Here is a 17,306-nt window from a genome sequence, read left to right as displayed (position 1 = left end):
GGGTTTGTTTTACTACCAAGGAGTATTTTTGAACTGTAAATGCACTCAGCTGCAACAAAAACGCAAAACGAAGGCTGTGAGCTGCACTGTGCCTTTAACCCGGAGTAAGATAAACAACGCTGTAAATGTATACCCGGACAAACCACGCTCATGTTATCATTTTAATGGCCAGATCCCTAGTTATGCCGCAGTAGATCCCAATGGGGATTCCGTAACGAGAAGATTTGTTCAGCTCCCCTCAGGAAAAGGAATTACAAGTTTAATCAATATAACAAAAAATGCAGCTTTTGGCAAAAGAACAACAACAACATTTCAGCTTCTTCTTCTTCTTCTCGTTCGCTAACATTGCAGTCAACGGGTGCTTTTACTCCTTGACGAATTCTTCTGGGAATTAACATTTCTCAAAACAATGTTTCTGTTTACTTTGACGTGAGGGCTAATATGTTACACGCTAATGTGATATCTGACGATTTTGATGCTACACAGAGCCCCGCAAATATATGCAAAACCTAGTATCTCCACGAGCCAGGCTTGGTTAAGACCGGTGGTGGAGTAACGAAGACATTATGGGTTTGTTTTGATTATCCATGTATAACCTGCTTCCTGCAACTATGGTAACCGGGGATTTATTGCATGGGGAACATCAGATTTATTTCCCAGGTGCTTACGAATGAAAACTCGTTAAAATGATGACAATCTACTTTGTTCCATACACAACACATGCCGGTTGCGATGGGGGCATGTTACATGGAAAAAAACCAGACAGACAAACACGGAATATTGTGTGAACAGTACATGTGGTGATTTTTGTCCGTATGGTTAATTGTTTTATGTAGGTTGTACATTTAATTGTTCTATTCTGTATATGTTCTTTTGTAAAGGGCCTAGAGCCATAGGTTAGGCACTTAAAAATCAGTGTCCAGTTATTATTATTATTATTACAAACACGCACATGTCGGCGCGCACACACACACACACACACACACACACACACACGCGCGCGCGCGCACGCACGCACGCACGCACGCACACACACGCGCGCGCGCGCGCGCACGCACGCACGCACGCACGCACACACACACACACACACACACACACACACACACACAAACCAGGTTGCCCCCGTCCCCCCACACAAACACATTATATTCCCCACATTGTGCCCCCCCACCCAACCCCACCACAACGGTCAGATCTTACAAGTGAACCATTTTTGCCTAATGAGTGTCTTTCAGTCTATTTACACAACCCGTTTCAACCTCGTACACACAGTGTCTCCTCTTCTCAAGCGTTCTTTTCTTGTTCCGAGGCACAACTTAAAATCAGTTATCTCTACCTCTGTGACTGTAATATCGTCCCCGTGCACGAACCCTCATCCGCGAGTGGACGGATGCGAAGAAAAACAAATGGGGAGGAAAATCTATTTGAGAGATGCAGCCCCCGGTCATTTGCAACTGGCCCCAAGGCAGATATAATGGATAAGCTAGCGTCATTGTCACGCAACCGGCTACTCAGAATTTCTTGTTCAATGCCTCGCCTCCACACAATATGTGCCGTTTTGCGTAATGGATTTATGTAACACGAGTGTTCGGTCTTCCGGGTTTTGTTGAGCGATCGATATGAAATATGGACCGTCGGTGCGCAAACTCTGAGAGAAAGAGAGAGAGAGACTCAGACTCAGACTCAGACTCAGACTCAGAACTTTATTACAAAAGGATAAAGGTTTTAGGCAAAGCCTATTCTTCCAACCTGTCCTTTATACAACACATAAAGACAGACGGACATAAAAAATAAAAATTCAATCATATAAGATACAGAATTACATTGTATGGATTGCAACACAATGTGCATTTAAGGAATTATATAGGGAGAACTCAAAAATTACAAAATTACATTGACACAGTTAAACCTTTCATTTTGAGAATTAAGTTGCTCAAATCAGCTACACATCCGTTAACACTAGTACAAAATGTTCAACAAAATAACAATCAAACAAGACATTTCATTCACGAATGATGTGTGAACGTGACTGTCTCTTAAACATTTTCACTGAAGTTGCATTTCTTATCTGTTGGGGGAAGGAGTTCCAGAGAAAAGCTCCCGAGAAGGCTAAGCTCGATTTATAGAGGTCTATGCGAGGTATAGGAGGGATGATTTTTTGGGACCCATATCTTTTTGTGGCATGTTTGAAATGTGATTGCAAATATTTAGGACAGTCGTCATTTAGAATTTTATACATGAACACAGCCTTGTTTAACGTCAACTGATCTTTCAAGGGGAGGAAATTCAGGAGCTTTAGTTTATCATCCGTGGACCTATTCAAATCATGCAGAATAAGTTTTGCAGCTCGGCGATGTAGGGAATTGAGTCTTTTTAAATGAACGTCACTGCAGTTATCCCAAAGTGTTGAAGCGAAGTTTATATGAGGCATTATGTGGGCGTAATAGAACATTTTGAGTGCTTCAGAATCGGCGTAATGCCTTAATTTTGATAACAGGTACAAATTCTTTGATACTACTTTGCAAATATTACTCAGATGAGTTTGCCATTTCAACTCTTGATCAATGGTAACACCTAATAGTCTATGTTCCCTAACTTGCTGCACTTGAGTTGAGCCAACTGACAGTTGTAATAGTAAAGGACTTAACTGGTGTTTTTGTCTCGTGGTTATCACCATACTCTTTGTTTTAATCGGATGAATGATCATTGCATTAGAAACGCACCACTCAGTGATTTCATCCACACTTGTTTGAAGAGAAAAGTTGACGGATTCCAAAGATTTTTGACTGGTGTGAACAGAAGAGTCATCCGCGAAGAACTCACATCTAACTTTTTCATCGGACACATGAAGGGGTAAGTCATTTATATAAATACAGAGCAAGATAGGTCCTAATACAGACCCTTGAGGGACACCACTCCTGACAAACTCGTTTGACGAAGTTTTACAGTTAATGGACACATACTGTTTCCGTTTTGAGAGAGAGAGAGAGAGAGAGAGAGAGAGAGAGAGAGAGAGAGAGAGAGAAGGAGACAGAGAGAGAGAGAGAGAGAGAGAGAGAGAGAGAGAGAGAGAGAGAGAGGGAGAGAGAGAGAGAGAGGGCGATTGGGACACTGACACACTGACACTTATTGTATTGTGTAGGCCAACGATCAATTCACAAACATGGTGAAAAATAGATATAATTAAAGAGGAAAGCACAAATTACACGACCAAAATTATTAAACATACCCCCGATTTCCAAGTGATGTATAGACAGCAGCATCAAACGCGTGATTATATAAGTCGCTTGAAAATCGGCTAGAAAGTTGAACACTGTACTGCTTGTAGGTTTTCAGACGGCTGTGAGTCTTTGAACATCGTGCTGACTGTTCACATGGGCAACTGTTTGCACACGCACAGACAGACAAAGTTTAGCATCGCATTGGCTACACTTACGTGAGCCAAAAATAGTCTGTTTACGGTAACATAGGCAAAAAAAATAGGGTCGGTAGGTCGGGATTTTTTTTTCCTCAAAAAAAAAAATATTGTTAAGTTATTTTGCCCAAAAACAAAGATTTTTTTTTTCTTTTTCCAAATCCCCCAAAAAAGTCTAGGGTCGCGCCAAAAAATAAGGGTCGGTCGGGATACCGTAAACAGACTTTTTTGTTTGTTGGCCTAATGCATCGACTGGAAAGTGCACCAGTCCTGTATCTCTCGCGTTATCTGCTGCTCACACATACCCAGACCTAGAACCGCACGGTCTATCTTCCAATCACACACACACTCACACACACTCACACACACACGCACATACACTTACTCGTTTATGATACATGATGACAAGTCGCGTAAGGCGAAATTACTACATTTACAAACTGTGGAACTCACAGAATGAAACTGAACGCACTGCATTTTTTCACAATGACCGTAGTCCGCCGCTCGTGCAAAAGGCAGTGAAATTAACGAGCCTGTTTAGCGGGGTTGTGGTTGTGCTGTACTGCATAGCACGCTTTTCTGTACCTCTCTTCGTTTTAACTTTCTGAGCGTGTCTTTAATCCAAATATATCATATGTATATGTTTTTGGAATCAGGAACCGACAAGGAATAAGATGAAATTGTTTTTAAATCGATTTCGGAAAATTTATTTTAATAATAATTTTTATATTTTTAATTTTCAGAACTTGTTTTTAATCCAAATATAACATATTTATATGTTTTTGGAATCAAAAAATGATGAAGAATAAGATGAACGTAAATTTAGATCGTTTTATAAAAAAGCATTTTAATTACAATTTTCAGATTTTTAATGACCAAAGTCATTCATTAATTTTTAAGCCTCCAAGCTGAAATGCAATACCAAAGTCCGGCCTTTGTCGAAGATTACCTGGCCAAAATTTCAATCAATTTGATTGAAAAATGAGGGTGTGACAGTTTCATCTCAACTTTTACACAAAGCCTGATATGACGTCATCAAAGACGTTTATCAAAAAAATTGAAAAAAGTCTGGGGATATTATACCCAGTAACTCTCATGTAAAATTTCATAAAGATCGGTCCAGTAGTTTACTCTGAATCGCTCTACACACACACACACACACACACAGACACACACACACACACACACACACACACACACACACGCACACACATACACCAAAACCCTCGTCTCGATTCCCCCTCTATGTTAAAACATTTAGTCAAAACTTGACTAAATGTAAAAAGCAGCTCAGATTCAACAATAACCGCTTCTCTCTCTCTCTCTCTCTCTCTCTCTCTCTCTCTCTCTCTCTCTCTCTCTCTCTCTCTCTCTCTCTCTCTTTCTCTCTCTCTCTCTTTCTCTCTCTCTCTCTCTCTCTCTCTATCTCTCTCTCTCTCTCTCTCTCTCTCTCTCTCTCTCTCTCTCTCTCTCTCTCGTGATTTACAAGTGTATGGATGTATATGTGTGTTATGTAGAGCGAGAGTTCAAAGAATAACAAGTCGCGTAAGGCGAAATTACTACATTTAGTCAAGCTGTGGAACTCGTCGAAGATTGATTTACAAAAATGTCAATCAATTTGATTGAAAAATGAAGGTGTGACAGTGCCGCCTCAACTTTGACAAAAAGCCGGATATGACGTCATCAAAGGTATTTATCGAAAAAAAGAAGAAAAAAAGTCCGGGGATATCATTCCCAGGAACTCTCATGTAAAATTTCATAAAGATCGGTCCAGTAGTTTGGTCTGAATCGCTCTACACACACACACGCACAGACAGACACACACACACACACACACACACACACACACACACACCACGACCCTCGTCTCGATTCCCCCTCTATGTTAGAACATTTACTTGACTAAATGTAAAAAGACTTACTACTTTACTCTCGAAAATAAACATTTAACTTGTTGAGTGCACATAAACCACTGTGTGAAAAAATACAAACAATACCAACAAAATTAAAATCAAAACAAAAATACAACAAGATCCACTTAGTTTCAGTTGCAGTTTCCAGTGCTATGCGGGCAAATGGTCTTTGGGCATTGTAAATGGACAATAGGGTCTGCAGCAAAATATCGGTCTCAAAGTCCACTGTATCCTTGCTTACAAACAACAGTCCTTCTAGAAAGTTTTTTGCTACAAATTTGTAATCTCAAGAAATGTAGGTTATTCTTTTTCACTCATAAATTTCTTTAAAGTTTGCACAGATAAAGAAAGCCACATTTAAAGACTTAGCATAAATATCATTCAGTTCATATATTTGTTCATGAAAATACTACATTTTTTTTGTATTTTTAAGAAATATAGGTTATTCTTCTCTCAGTCACAAAGTTCACATGGATGATGAAAGCACCTTTGATGACCGCGCGGGTCAGCTCAAAGAAGAAATGTTCTTCAGTTCGCACGTGTTCTTAGCAAACTCGCTGCTGTCGAAAGCCGCTAGCGCAGTGTCGATCTCGGCAGGCGTGTCCCCGTAAGTAGGCTACAGAGACAGATCTAGACAGACAGACCTAGACAGACAGATCTAGATCTAGTGTCTCCCACTCTTGCACCGTGTCCCCTATGCTTACTGTGTGTGTGTGTGTGTGACGGAGTGAATGAGTTTGTGTTACTGTTTGTCGATTTCTTACGGGAGCCTCGAAGGCTTCGCCTCTTGTTCAAATTTGTGTCTGCAATAAGTTTGTTCCTCCCGCTGCGGTTGCCTTTGGATGTTACCCGCTAGCAAAGAACGCGACCTCTGCCATAGAGGTGAGGTAATAGATCTACGAGTTACGAAACGCCACTTAGGATTTGAAAACCCTGAAAAATAACAAAATACGATATTTTTTTCTGTTAATGTGGTCCTTGCTGAACAAGAAAATGTCTACTTTCATCTTGAACTTTTCGGTGGCTTATATTTTCAAGGTTCTCGTGACATTCTGGTCCGGGTTTGTTTTTTCTCTCACTTTTTCCGTGATGTTTTGAGCGCTGAAAACGCGCTGAAATGTAAAGCAAGATCGTAGCTATGACTTCGCCAGCATGTAAACAAAATTAGGCGTTATTGCAAGCATCAAAATTGGCTAAACTCATCCAAATTTGAAGGTGTTTTTTTTATGTAATGGAGTAGTTTTGAATCAAAACGTCCTATTTTGCCCAGTGTTCCAGACCAGCCTTTTTTCTATCAGGCCTCATTTACCGCACAAGTGTGAAGGAATATCGTTGGAATGAGGCAAAACCTTCAGAAATTAATTCAGGGTTCGCCCGGAGAGATTTGTCATGACCGGCTGCATGGTTGGGCAAAAGCCATAATCCTGGGTCAAGTAGTAAATCGTGTTCCGGTTCATTTATTTCTTTGTTTTTCTCTTTCTCTTCTTTTCATTTTTGGCACACGTTTTGCATTGAGAATCAAGTGGGCGAGTGCTTAGATCCATGACGAAGTATGGAACTCGTGAATTTCTGTAGTTTTGTTCGAGAGAGACAGTAGCCTGACCAAGTACCGATTTGTGATGTAGTTTGTTGTATTCTTTCCTTCTCCTTTTTCTCTGTCATTCTTTGTTTTCTTCCTTTCAGACGTACAGAGCAACAATGAAATCTTGGCCGTTTTCAGCGGTCAGATATTTCTTTACTACGTGGCATAGTTCTCGCCGGCTACAACAGATGCAATTGCAATATAGATGTAGTTGTAGAGAACGCGTTTTGAAGACCTTAAAAGATGGAAGCACTAACGCAGTCATTGTGTGTGTGTGTGTGTGTGTGTGTGTGTGTGTGTGTGTGTGTGTGTGTGTGTGTGTGTGTGCGTGCGGTGTGTGCGTGCGTGGTTTTGTGTGGGTTGTTTTTGTGGGGCTCGTTTGTACTTTTAGTCAAGTTTTGACTAAATGTTTTAAAATAGAGGGGGAATCGAGACGAGGGTCATGGTGTGTGTGTGGTGTGTGTGTGTGTGTGTGTGTGTGTGTGTGTCTGTCTGTCTGTCTGTCTGTCTGTGCGTGTGTGTGTGTGTAGAGCGATTCAGACCAAACTACTGGACCGATCTTTATGAAATTTGACATGAGAGTTCCTGGGAATGATATCCCCGGACGTTTTTTTCATTTTTTCGATAAATACTTTTGATGACGTCATATCCGGCTTTTTGTAAAAGTTGAGGCGGCACTGTCACACCCTCATTTTTCAATCAAAATTTATTGATTGACATTTTTGTAAAGCAATCTTCGACGAAGGCCGGACTTCGGTATTGCATTTCAGCTTGGTGGCTTAAAAATTAATTAATGACTTTGGTCATTACAAAATCGGAAAATTGTAATTTAATTTTTTTTTTTTATAAAACAATCCAAGTTTACGTTCTTCTTATTCTTCATCATTTTCTGATTCCAAAAACATATAAATATGTTATATTTGGATTAAAAACAAGCTCTGAAAATTAAAAATATAAAAATGATGATCAAAATTAAATTTCCGAAATCGATTTAAAAACAATTTCATCTTATTCCTTGTCGGTTCCTGATTCCAAAAACATATAGATATGATATGTTTGGAATAAAAACACGCTCAGAAAGTTAAAACGAAGCGATGTACAGAAAAGCGTGCTATGCAGCTCAGCGCAACCACTACCGCGCTGAACCGGCTCGTCAGTTTCACTCCGTTATGCACAAGCGGCGGACTACGGTCATTGTGAAAAAATGCAGTGCGTTCAGTTTCATTCTGTGAGTTCCACAGCTTTAATTGAATGTAGTAATTTCGCCTCACGCGACTTGTTTATATTTTATTCTTTCTTACATGTACACAGTTCACGGGACCTCATCTAATTTGTACTATGACTTAACATTCCCTGTGTGTTTATTTTTGTCGTTCAGAATCACATGAGCAACAAGGAGATCGTGACCAAGTACAGGCTGCACATCTTCGTGGGCCTCATCTTCCTCATCACGCTGCTGTTCGTGTCACTGGGCTGGTACTACCGCGACAAGACGCGCGAAGAGGACCTCAACAACCAGAAGATCTTCGTCGACCCCAGGAGGAGAATCCTCACACTCTCTGATGGCCAAGATGAGGTATACATGTCTGTCTAACATTGTTCTCAACTAAACACATTTGTATGCAGAGAGGTGTGTAGTTGCGAACAATTTTATGACTTAGAACATATAGTGGGGCTCCTATGTTGCAAAATCATTCAAATCATGCAACAAACACCAAATTAAGCAAATATGAAGAGTTTTATGTGCTTAACAAAACCTGATACAGAGCCATCGCGAAAAATAAAAAATGGGTAGTTTTTAAACAATTTTTCAAAATGGCCGCCAGTGTAAACGGTTGGGTATGTTAGGCATATTTCACTTCATGTGATTAACAGCAAATTTGGCGTAAATGGACATTTGCTTTTGCTTAAAGGCATATGTACGCGCTCCCGTGTTTACAAAGTGTAGTTTGCCCATAATCGATGTCAAACGCACCATAAGACCATGTAATGACGATATGTCGCCATGCGCGGACCATATACATGCATTACAGCTTGTTCTAGCCTCTGAAAAAGTGAGGATGTCAACAAAGACGCGGAGTTATTTCCCTTGCGTCAACGTTCCCTCTGTTGGCAAATCTATAAATAGGACGATCTAGATCAAAATAAAAATTCAAATATCTCAACATTTAAGGGGTCCTAGACCACAATATCTTGCAGGGAACTTAATTTAGCATGTCTCCAGCTGTTGGTAAAGCAATTAGCGTGTATAGTCATCGAGTACATATGGCTTTAACAAAACCTGATACAGAGCCACCGTGAAAAAATTAAGAAATCAGTAGTTTTTTTACAATTTTCAAAATGGCCGCCAATAAAAGGGTATTTAGGCATTTTTGATGCTACAAGACATTCTCTTGCAATAGAAACTAACACAAACACATTTTTAAACAAAACAATACATGTATTGTTGGTGCAGAGAATGATTGGACGATGTGGGTGGCAGGGTTGAAGAATTTGTGGATTACCTAAACTGTGCAAAAATAAATATATTGCACCAATTTTCATACCAAAACGAAAACATTCATTCCTGTGCTGTTATATTCAATGTATGCTATTGAGGGCACTCAACTTGGCTAACTGGAACACTTTTAAGATAAAAGGTGGCCTTTACATGGGTTATTTGACCGCCGCCCAAATAAGGGTACCCCCAAAATAAAACTGATAAAAATGTAATGTATCAACTCAAAAGTCGACTAAAATTCATAATCGCTGTATTTCGAAAACGTTGTTTGTTCTCATGTGTTTACACAACTAGCACATTCCGGCAAGTGTCTATACTCAAAAGAAACTTTGGCAGTACTTGAAACAACCATCTGTCATTTATACATGCGAAGTCAAAAATATGTGGGATGTAAGTCAACAAACCTGTGGCAGTTTTTAAAATATTATTTCGTGAAGATTTGAAAGTGTACTCAAACGGTTGAACTACGCCTCGTGCGTAGACACACATTCCTGAAAGTTTCAACGCAACCCACTTGGTCATTGCTAAAATACATGGATTTTAGTTGACTTGGGTATCCCTCAAATTTGACACATAAACATCTCATCCGTGAGATCGACACATACATCAGTAGGTACAATGGCACAACACTAGAAATATGCAAGATGGCGAAATAAAACAACCTGTTCTGGATGGATAATCAAGTTGACTTTCTCTTCGTATACAACAGTGACCCAGTTGTGCCTCAGGAATTGTCGTCGGCTTTTTAAAAGGTACCCGAAGTTTTTGTCACATCTCTTTGTCACGTCAAGGGTATCCTTATTTTGACGGCGTAAATGATGATGTTAAAAAAAATGTGCCAGATAGCGAAGATGCGAGCCTTTAATGGCATAGACAGTTTGAATAAAATGACACAGGAATAAAAGTTTGAGTTGGGGTATGAAAATGGGTGCAATAATATTTTTGCACAGTTTAGATGCTGACAGTTTTCACAGGCATGCAAGCACATTTGCAGAGAGCTGTGCTCTGCAGTCCTTCGTAGCAGCATTTGCAGCGTTTTGTTGTACAGCTCTTCTTGCAGGCACACCTCATGAGTTCTCGGCACACGCTGGATACCTCTTGAAAGCTCGTCCAGAATGACTCCCACTTTCCAGCCTTGAACTGCCAGCCCACAGAGTTTGGAAGTCTAATAGGTAGATGGCTCTTCTCAATCTCATGTCCTGCAGCAGCACCTCACTTGTAAGGGGATTATGGTCAATTTGGCAGCTCTTTTTACTGAAGAGGTACCGTCTAGCACTGTTTACACCCAGTACGTTGCTGGTTTTGTCCTACAAATGTACACCAAAAAGCTCTTGTGCTGCCCTGTCAGTGGTACTCAGCTTACAAAGAGGAGCAGACAACCTGAAGAAAGTTTGAGTGACGTCTTCAAATGCTTGCCATACTTCCCAAGCCTTCTGATTCCCCAATACCATTGAAGAACGACATAGTGTCACAGCCTGTAAGACTATGCAAAATGGGCAGACATTCTCTTGGCCAATGGCTTTGGCAATGTGGCGATACACTTCACGAGCAGAAAAAAACGCAACACAGCTGGAATGAGAAGCAGACTGTCTGGCCTCCTCTACATCCATAGTGCAGGAAATCAGCCTGTGGTACCCTTCACACAAAAGATGAAAAGTGACATTTTTATTTGAATGTATTTGAATAATGTTTACTATCTCAGAGAGTCGGTCAAAGCCGGGTTAGCAAGTCTTCACACAACAGACCAAAATGAAAGAAAATTATATTTCATGAATTCGTATAATTCTTACTGTTTCAGGTTAAAAAACAAACAAACACAGTTTCCAGTGACCCAACTGATTCTGGAATCTTTCTGACCGCTACATTTATTCGCTTCAAACAGTCGCTAACAGAATGTTGACCATAGTGAGGGTTCGTACGTTAAACCCATCAAATTCACAGAGGTCGCTTACAAATGATGTGCAAACATGTTGCAATTAATACAAATAAAAAAATCTTACTGTTAAGATGTATTAGGTAACAAACCTTGATACAGTAGTACTAGTGAAATCGGCTCCCTTCTGTGGCACCGGAATAAATGCAGAACGCTTGTTCCCAGGAACCGGCATGTGGTGTAACTCTTGTATATATCCTGTAAAAATAAAATTCACACCAATGCACGGTCAACTTAAAATAAGCAAAAGGATGAGAAACAAGCAACAAACCAAAATTGTAAAACTCAAAGAGCGGTACCTCTTCATTTTTCAAAACCACTTATCTCATGTCTGTTACCTACCGTCTTTGAAAGTTTGATCACAACACTGTAAAGACATGGGGAGTGGAGTGTTTTTATCTCCAGCTGGTCATCCTACTATCTGGCCTACCCTCACTCAGTTTTTGACTCTACCCCTCCCCACCTTATGGAAGTCCTTAACGTAGGCAGGACTAATCATTTATCATACCATGAACAATCTCTTTCTCCTCGCCTTTTATTCAAAGTTCGTTTAATCTGTTTAAAATCACCAGCGTGGCGATCATGATTTCCTTACTTGTAATCAACAGATATATCTAGATCTATCAGCATCACAATCCAGCTTGATGAGCTATTGCAAGATTACTCTGCATTTCAGCGCTTCACCCGATGAATAACAGACCCCAGGGGAGAATTAAACAGTAACATGATGTGACATTGGTGAATGAATGCGTATTCTTGAAAACTTACCTTCAGAAACGTTGTTTTCGCTCAAATCAAAACACGCAATGTTGCGGAGGCCGCCATCTTGAATTTTCATGCTGCGGATATATAAAATTCTAAAAACGATCAAATTAAATACCAGAACACAAAAATACCCATAAGAGTATTTATGTCATGCATGTGTTATCAGCAGACAACTTCTGGTGCATGGTAAACCATTGAATTTTACATTTGCTGAGTTGGGAATATTTACTGCTGAGCGCTTTTGGTACGAATTTCGTCTGCTGTAAATGCAGCCTTTTACTCCCTATCAAAGACAAAAAAAACACCGATTTCTGAAGTGGCTCTGTATCTGAAATCCCGTAAATAATTATAAGGAACAATACCACAAAGTATGATGTTTGTTGCAAGATGTGAATGATTTATGAGTGCGTCTGCAACATACGAGCCCCACTAATATATTTAGATATAATACTAATGTTGTAGTGTTTCGTTTGTCTGTATGTTACGTGCACCACCACTGACATTTCTCCATGTGAGATAATAAAGTTAGTTTGATTTGATTTTGATTTAATTTGATTTGTCTGTTTGTCTTTCTTTATTACTATGTGTGTGTACGTCCCAAGGACAGATTGTAAGAACAGGCCTAGCCTTAAACCTTAATCTTTGTAAAATAAAGTTCAGTTCAGTTCAGTTCAGTTCAGTTCTCTCTGTCTGCCGATATTTCTGTCGGTGTGTCTGTCTGAGCTTGTTTGCGCGCGTGGCCTTTTTATGTGTATGCAACGCATGTCAACATCACTTTCGAACGTGTAGCACAAACGTTTCCCTCAACAATGCTTAACACTTTTATCTCTGCGTTGTTATACGCAAGGCCACAAGAATAGCATACAAATTATCAATTTTAAATCTGCAGGAGAAACCCCTCAGGTTATCGGCTAGCAAGAAACGCCTGCACCCTCTTCCGTACTTGCTTGATCTCTTGTTACCTAATGAGATGTACTTGTACACGTTGGAACTTGAGAAAGAAAACAACTGTTGATGGGTCTAACGTATGCCGGCTTGGTAACTCCAGCACAGTCCAGAATCAATTGTGCAGTTTACTGCCCTTTTCTACGAATTAGTCAATAATTGGGACGGTCGAAGTCATCATGTAGGGAAGCTACCTACCTTGTCACCTACCATGAACTTGTTGGTAGCTTAGTGAGATTAACATATTGGAATCACTGGTTGTTCGTTTACCATTTGTGAGTTTATGAGTTTTCAAGTATCATGTGTTTGGTCGTTTTGGTTATTTGATAATACGGGTCATATGTCGCAAGATGTTCTGTCGAATTGGTCCGGGTTTGTACCGAATGTTTGCAACGCGGGGCAGTGTGTGCTTGCAAAGAACAACGCACGTCCTTCGATAATAAAATCATAGCGTATTTTTGACGAGATAGAGAGGGGGGGGGGGAGGGGGGAGGGGGTGGAATATGTTTTCAGCTAGCACAAACCGACACACTTAATATCGTATCGACCATTTATTTCTCTTCTTATCAACCATTCATTTCTCATCTTATCAACCATTCATTTCTCATCTTATCAACCATTCATTTCACATCTTATCAACCATTCATTTCTCATCTTATCAACCATTCATTTCTCATCTTATCAACCATTCATTTCACATCTTATCAACCATTCATTTCTCATCTTATCAACCATTCATTTCTCATCTTATCAACCATTTATTTCTCATCTTATCAACCATTCATTTCTCATCTTATCAACCATTTATTTCTCATCTTATCAACCATTCATTTCACATCTTATCAACCATTAATTTCTCATGTTATCAACCATTCATTTCTCATCTTATCAACCATTCATTTCTATCGAGCGTTGGATTAATTAACTTGTTATGTATTGTCCCGCTGAAAATGTATTATATAACAGAATTATGGGAACAACAACAACAACAACACACACACACACACACACACGCACACACACACACACACACACACACACACACACACACACACACACACGCACATACACGCAAACATTAGTTAAATTGTTGTTGAATTAAAAAGTAATTTAATGGAAATGTAACCTGTAATGTAAAAGAAAACAAAATTAAAATGTCATTAAAAAGACCAATGAAGAAGGATATGCTCACCGCCCAAAAAGAAAGAAAGAAAAAAAAAAAAAAAAAAGACGAAAGAGGCAAAAAAGATGGGTTGAAGCAGCCTTGCATGCAACTGAGGTCAAAAAAAAAAAAAAAAAAAAAAAAAAAAACCCATTCATTTCTCATCTTATCAACCATTTTTTTTCTTACACGACGTGCAGGTCAGCGTACTGTTGGGCCAGAACCTGCCCCAGTGGCAGCTGCCCCTTCACTGCCCCATCCTCACCAGGGGCAACCCCAACTCCAAGGAGTGCTTGTGGAAGAACAACGCCGTACTCCGCGTGGACTACTTTGTGGCCAAGGATGAGGACAGTGGCGGCTCCGCGCAGTGCTACAACGTGTCGTGGCAAACGCTGAGGCCTCCCAGGTACACACATAAGGGGTTAATCATACTGCAGGAGCCTTTTGGAATAAACAAGACTTTGTTCAATTTTTATCATGACATAAACAACACGTGGCATTCAGGAGCCTTTTGGAAAAACAAGACTTTGTTCAATTTTTATCATGACATAAACAACATATGGCATTCAGGAGCCTTTTGGAATAAACAAGACTTTGTTCAATTTTTATCATGACATAAACAACATATGGCATTCAGGAGCCTTTTGGAATAAACAAGACTTTGTTCAATTTTTATCATGACATAAACAACATATGGCATTCAGGAGCCTTTTGGAATAAACAAGACTTTATTCATTTTTTATCATGACATAAACAACATATGGCATTCAGGAGCCTTTTGGAATAAACAAGACTTTATTCATTATATTTAGTCAAGTTTTGACTAAATATTTTAACATCGAGGGGGAATCGAAACGAGGGTCGTGGTGTATGTGCGTGTGTGCGTGTGTGCGTGTGTGTGTGTAGAGCGATTCAGACTAAACTACTGGACCGATCTTTATGAAATTTGACATGAGAGTTCCTGGGTATGAAATCCCCATACGTTTTTTTCATTTTTTTTATAAATGTCTTTGATGACGTCATATCCGGCTTTTCGTGAAAGTTGAGGCGGCACTGTCACGCCCTCATTTTTCAACCAAATTGGTTGAAATTTTGGTCAAGTAATCTTCGACGAAGCCCGGACTTCGGTATTGCATTTCAGCTTGGTGGCTTAAAAATTAATTAATGACTTTGGTCATTAAAAATCTGAAAATTGTAAAAAAAAATAAAAATTTATAAAACGATCCAAATTTACGTTTATCTTATTCTCCATCATTTGCTGATTCCAAAAACATATAAATATGTTATATTCGGATTAAAAACAAGCTCTGAAAATTAAATATATAAAAATTATTATCAAAATTAAATTGTCCAAATCAATTTAAAAACACTTTCATCTTTTTCCTTGTCGGTTCCTGATTCCAAAAACATATAGATATGATATGTTTGGATTAAAAACACGCTCAGAAAGTTAAAACAAAGAGAGGTACAGAAAAGCGTGCTACCCTTCTTAGCGCAACTACTACCCCGCTCTTCTTGTCAATTCCACTGCCTATGCCGTGAGCGGTGGACTACGAGTATACGGTCTTGCTGCGTTGCATTGCGTTCAGTTTCATTCTGTGAGTTCGACAGCTACTTGACTAAATATTGTATTTTCGCCTTACGCGACTTGTTTTTTATCATGACATAAACAACATATGGCATTCAGGAGCCTTTTGGAATAAACAAGACTTTATTCGACTTTTATCATGACATAAACAATATATGGCATTCAGGGGCCTCTTGAACTTTCTTTTTGAATGTAGCTCTAGTTTCTTGTGCTGGCAAACGCTGAGACCTACCAGTTACACAAATAAGGAGTTGAACATACTGCAGGAGCGTTTTGAAATGTCCTGCCAACATCGTCGCACGGCAGATGTAGCTCTAGCGTCTCCTTATCCTTATCCTTATCCTCGTACTGGCAAACGCTAAGGCTTCCCAGGTACACAAATAAAGGGTTAAACATTCTGTAGGAGGGTTTTGAGATGTCCTTAAAGGGAAACATTGTCACGCGGCAGATGTAGCGCTGGTGTCTCGTGCTGACAACTCTAAATTATTTAGCTCTGTGGCCTTCTACTATAAAAAGGCTTGGTCTTTTGGAGACGGATGTTTGGTTTTAAACTAATTTCAGAAAATAGTTTGTGCATTACAGATTTACAAGTTGTTGTCGTGGTAAACGCTAAGACCTCTCAGGTAGACAACTAAAGGGATCAAACATACTGCATGTTTAAGCGTATACGCACCTTATGTCCCATGGCCCAAATAGTCACTAGTAATGGGGACATTAATAGTTACTTAGCATGGCATACTGTATGAGCGTTTTGAAATTTCCCTTAAAGGGCAGCATCGGCTCGCGGCAAATGTAGCTCTAGTTTCTCGTGCTGGCAACGCTAAATTTATTAAGCTCTGTGGCCTTCTAGTATAACAAGGCTTGGTCTTTTGGAGACGGATGTTTGGCATTAAACGTATTTCAGAAACAATGGTGTGCATTAAAGAGGTAGAAGTTACTGTTTATCAAAATAAATTAAAGAGATGTTTGTTGTTGCAGTTTTGCGTTAACGAAAAAGAAAACACTTAAAATGTTGCGAGTATCCTTTAAAATATCCAAGGATCCTCTTTGTATACGAAATAATTAGCAACGGTCAGGGAGGAAATGTTAACCTTTTTTCAGACGGCCTGAGTAATTGGTGAGTATTAGGATTCATATGTTTCCAAGCAGAAGTGTAGCTTCAGAAATACTGGTACGAATTCCGTATTATATACGTAAAGTCATCTGAGGTTAGCAGACAGATGATATTCATGGCAAAAATACTGATGTTCTTATCTCTAAGATGTGTTTGACTAGGGTTCCGTACGATTGTTTTGACGTGGGCAATGCAGTGTGGTACGGGCCATCCAACCAGTCGACAGAAACCTTCCCCATTCGTGGCACCTTCGACTACATCCCTACGCCTTACCAACTCGGCAATGGTGGCATCTTTTCATCAGTGGTGGACCTGTACTGGTTGTCTTCGTCCGGGGTAGGTTGTCGGTGAATGGGTTGTTGCGACTTGGTTTGTTGAAAAGATGTGTG

The 17,306-nt window shown here is 39.7% G+C and overlaps 1 protein-coding gene across 1 annotated transcript in view; it reads left to right on the top strand.

Annotated features, from left to right (window-relative positions):
* The window catches only part of LOC138963964 (uncharacterized), a 149,776-nt gene that overhangs the window by 114,375 nt on the left and 18,095 nt on the right, over nt 1–17,306 (top strand). The window contains exons 4-6 of the mRNA XM_070335824.1: nt 8,289–8,486; nt 14,416–14,621; nt 17,079–17,253. Coding sequence (XP_070191925.1) covers nt 8,289–8,486; nt 14,416–14,621; nt 17,079–17,253 — 579 coding nt within the window. The remainder of the gene's footprint in view (nt 1–8,288; nt 8,487–14,415; nt 14,622–17,078; nt 17,254–17,306) is intronic.

The sequence above is a fragment of the Littorina saxatilis genome, linkage group LG4 (genome assembly GCF_037325665.1).
Source record: "Littorina saxatilis isolate snail1 linkage group LG4, US_GU_Lsax_2.0, whole genome shotgun sequence".
Taxonomy (NCBI): Eukaryota; Metazoa; Mollusca; class Gastropoda; order Littorinimorpha; family Littorinidae; genus Littorina; species Littorina saxatilis.
Note: the sequence above shows the minus strand (reverse complement) of the source record. Positions and strands in the feature narration are given on the sequence as shown.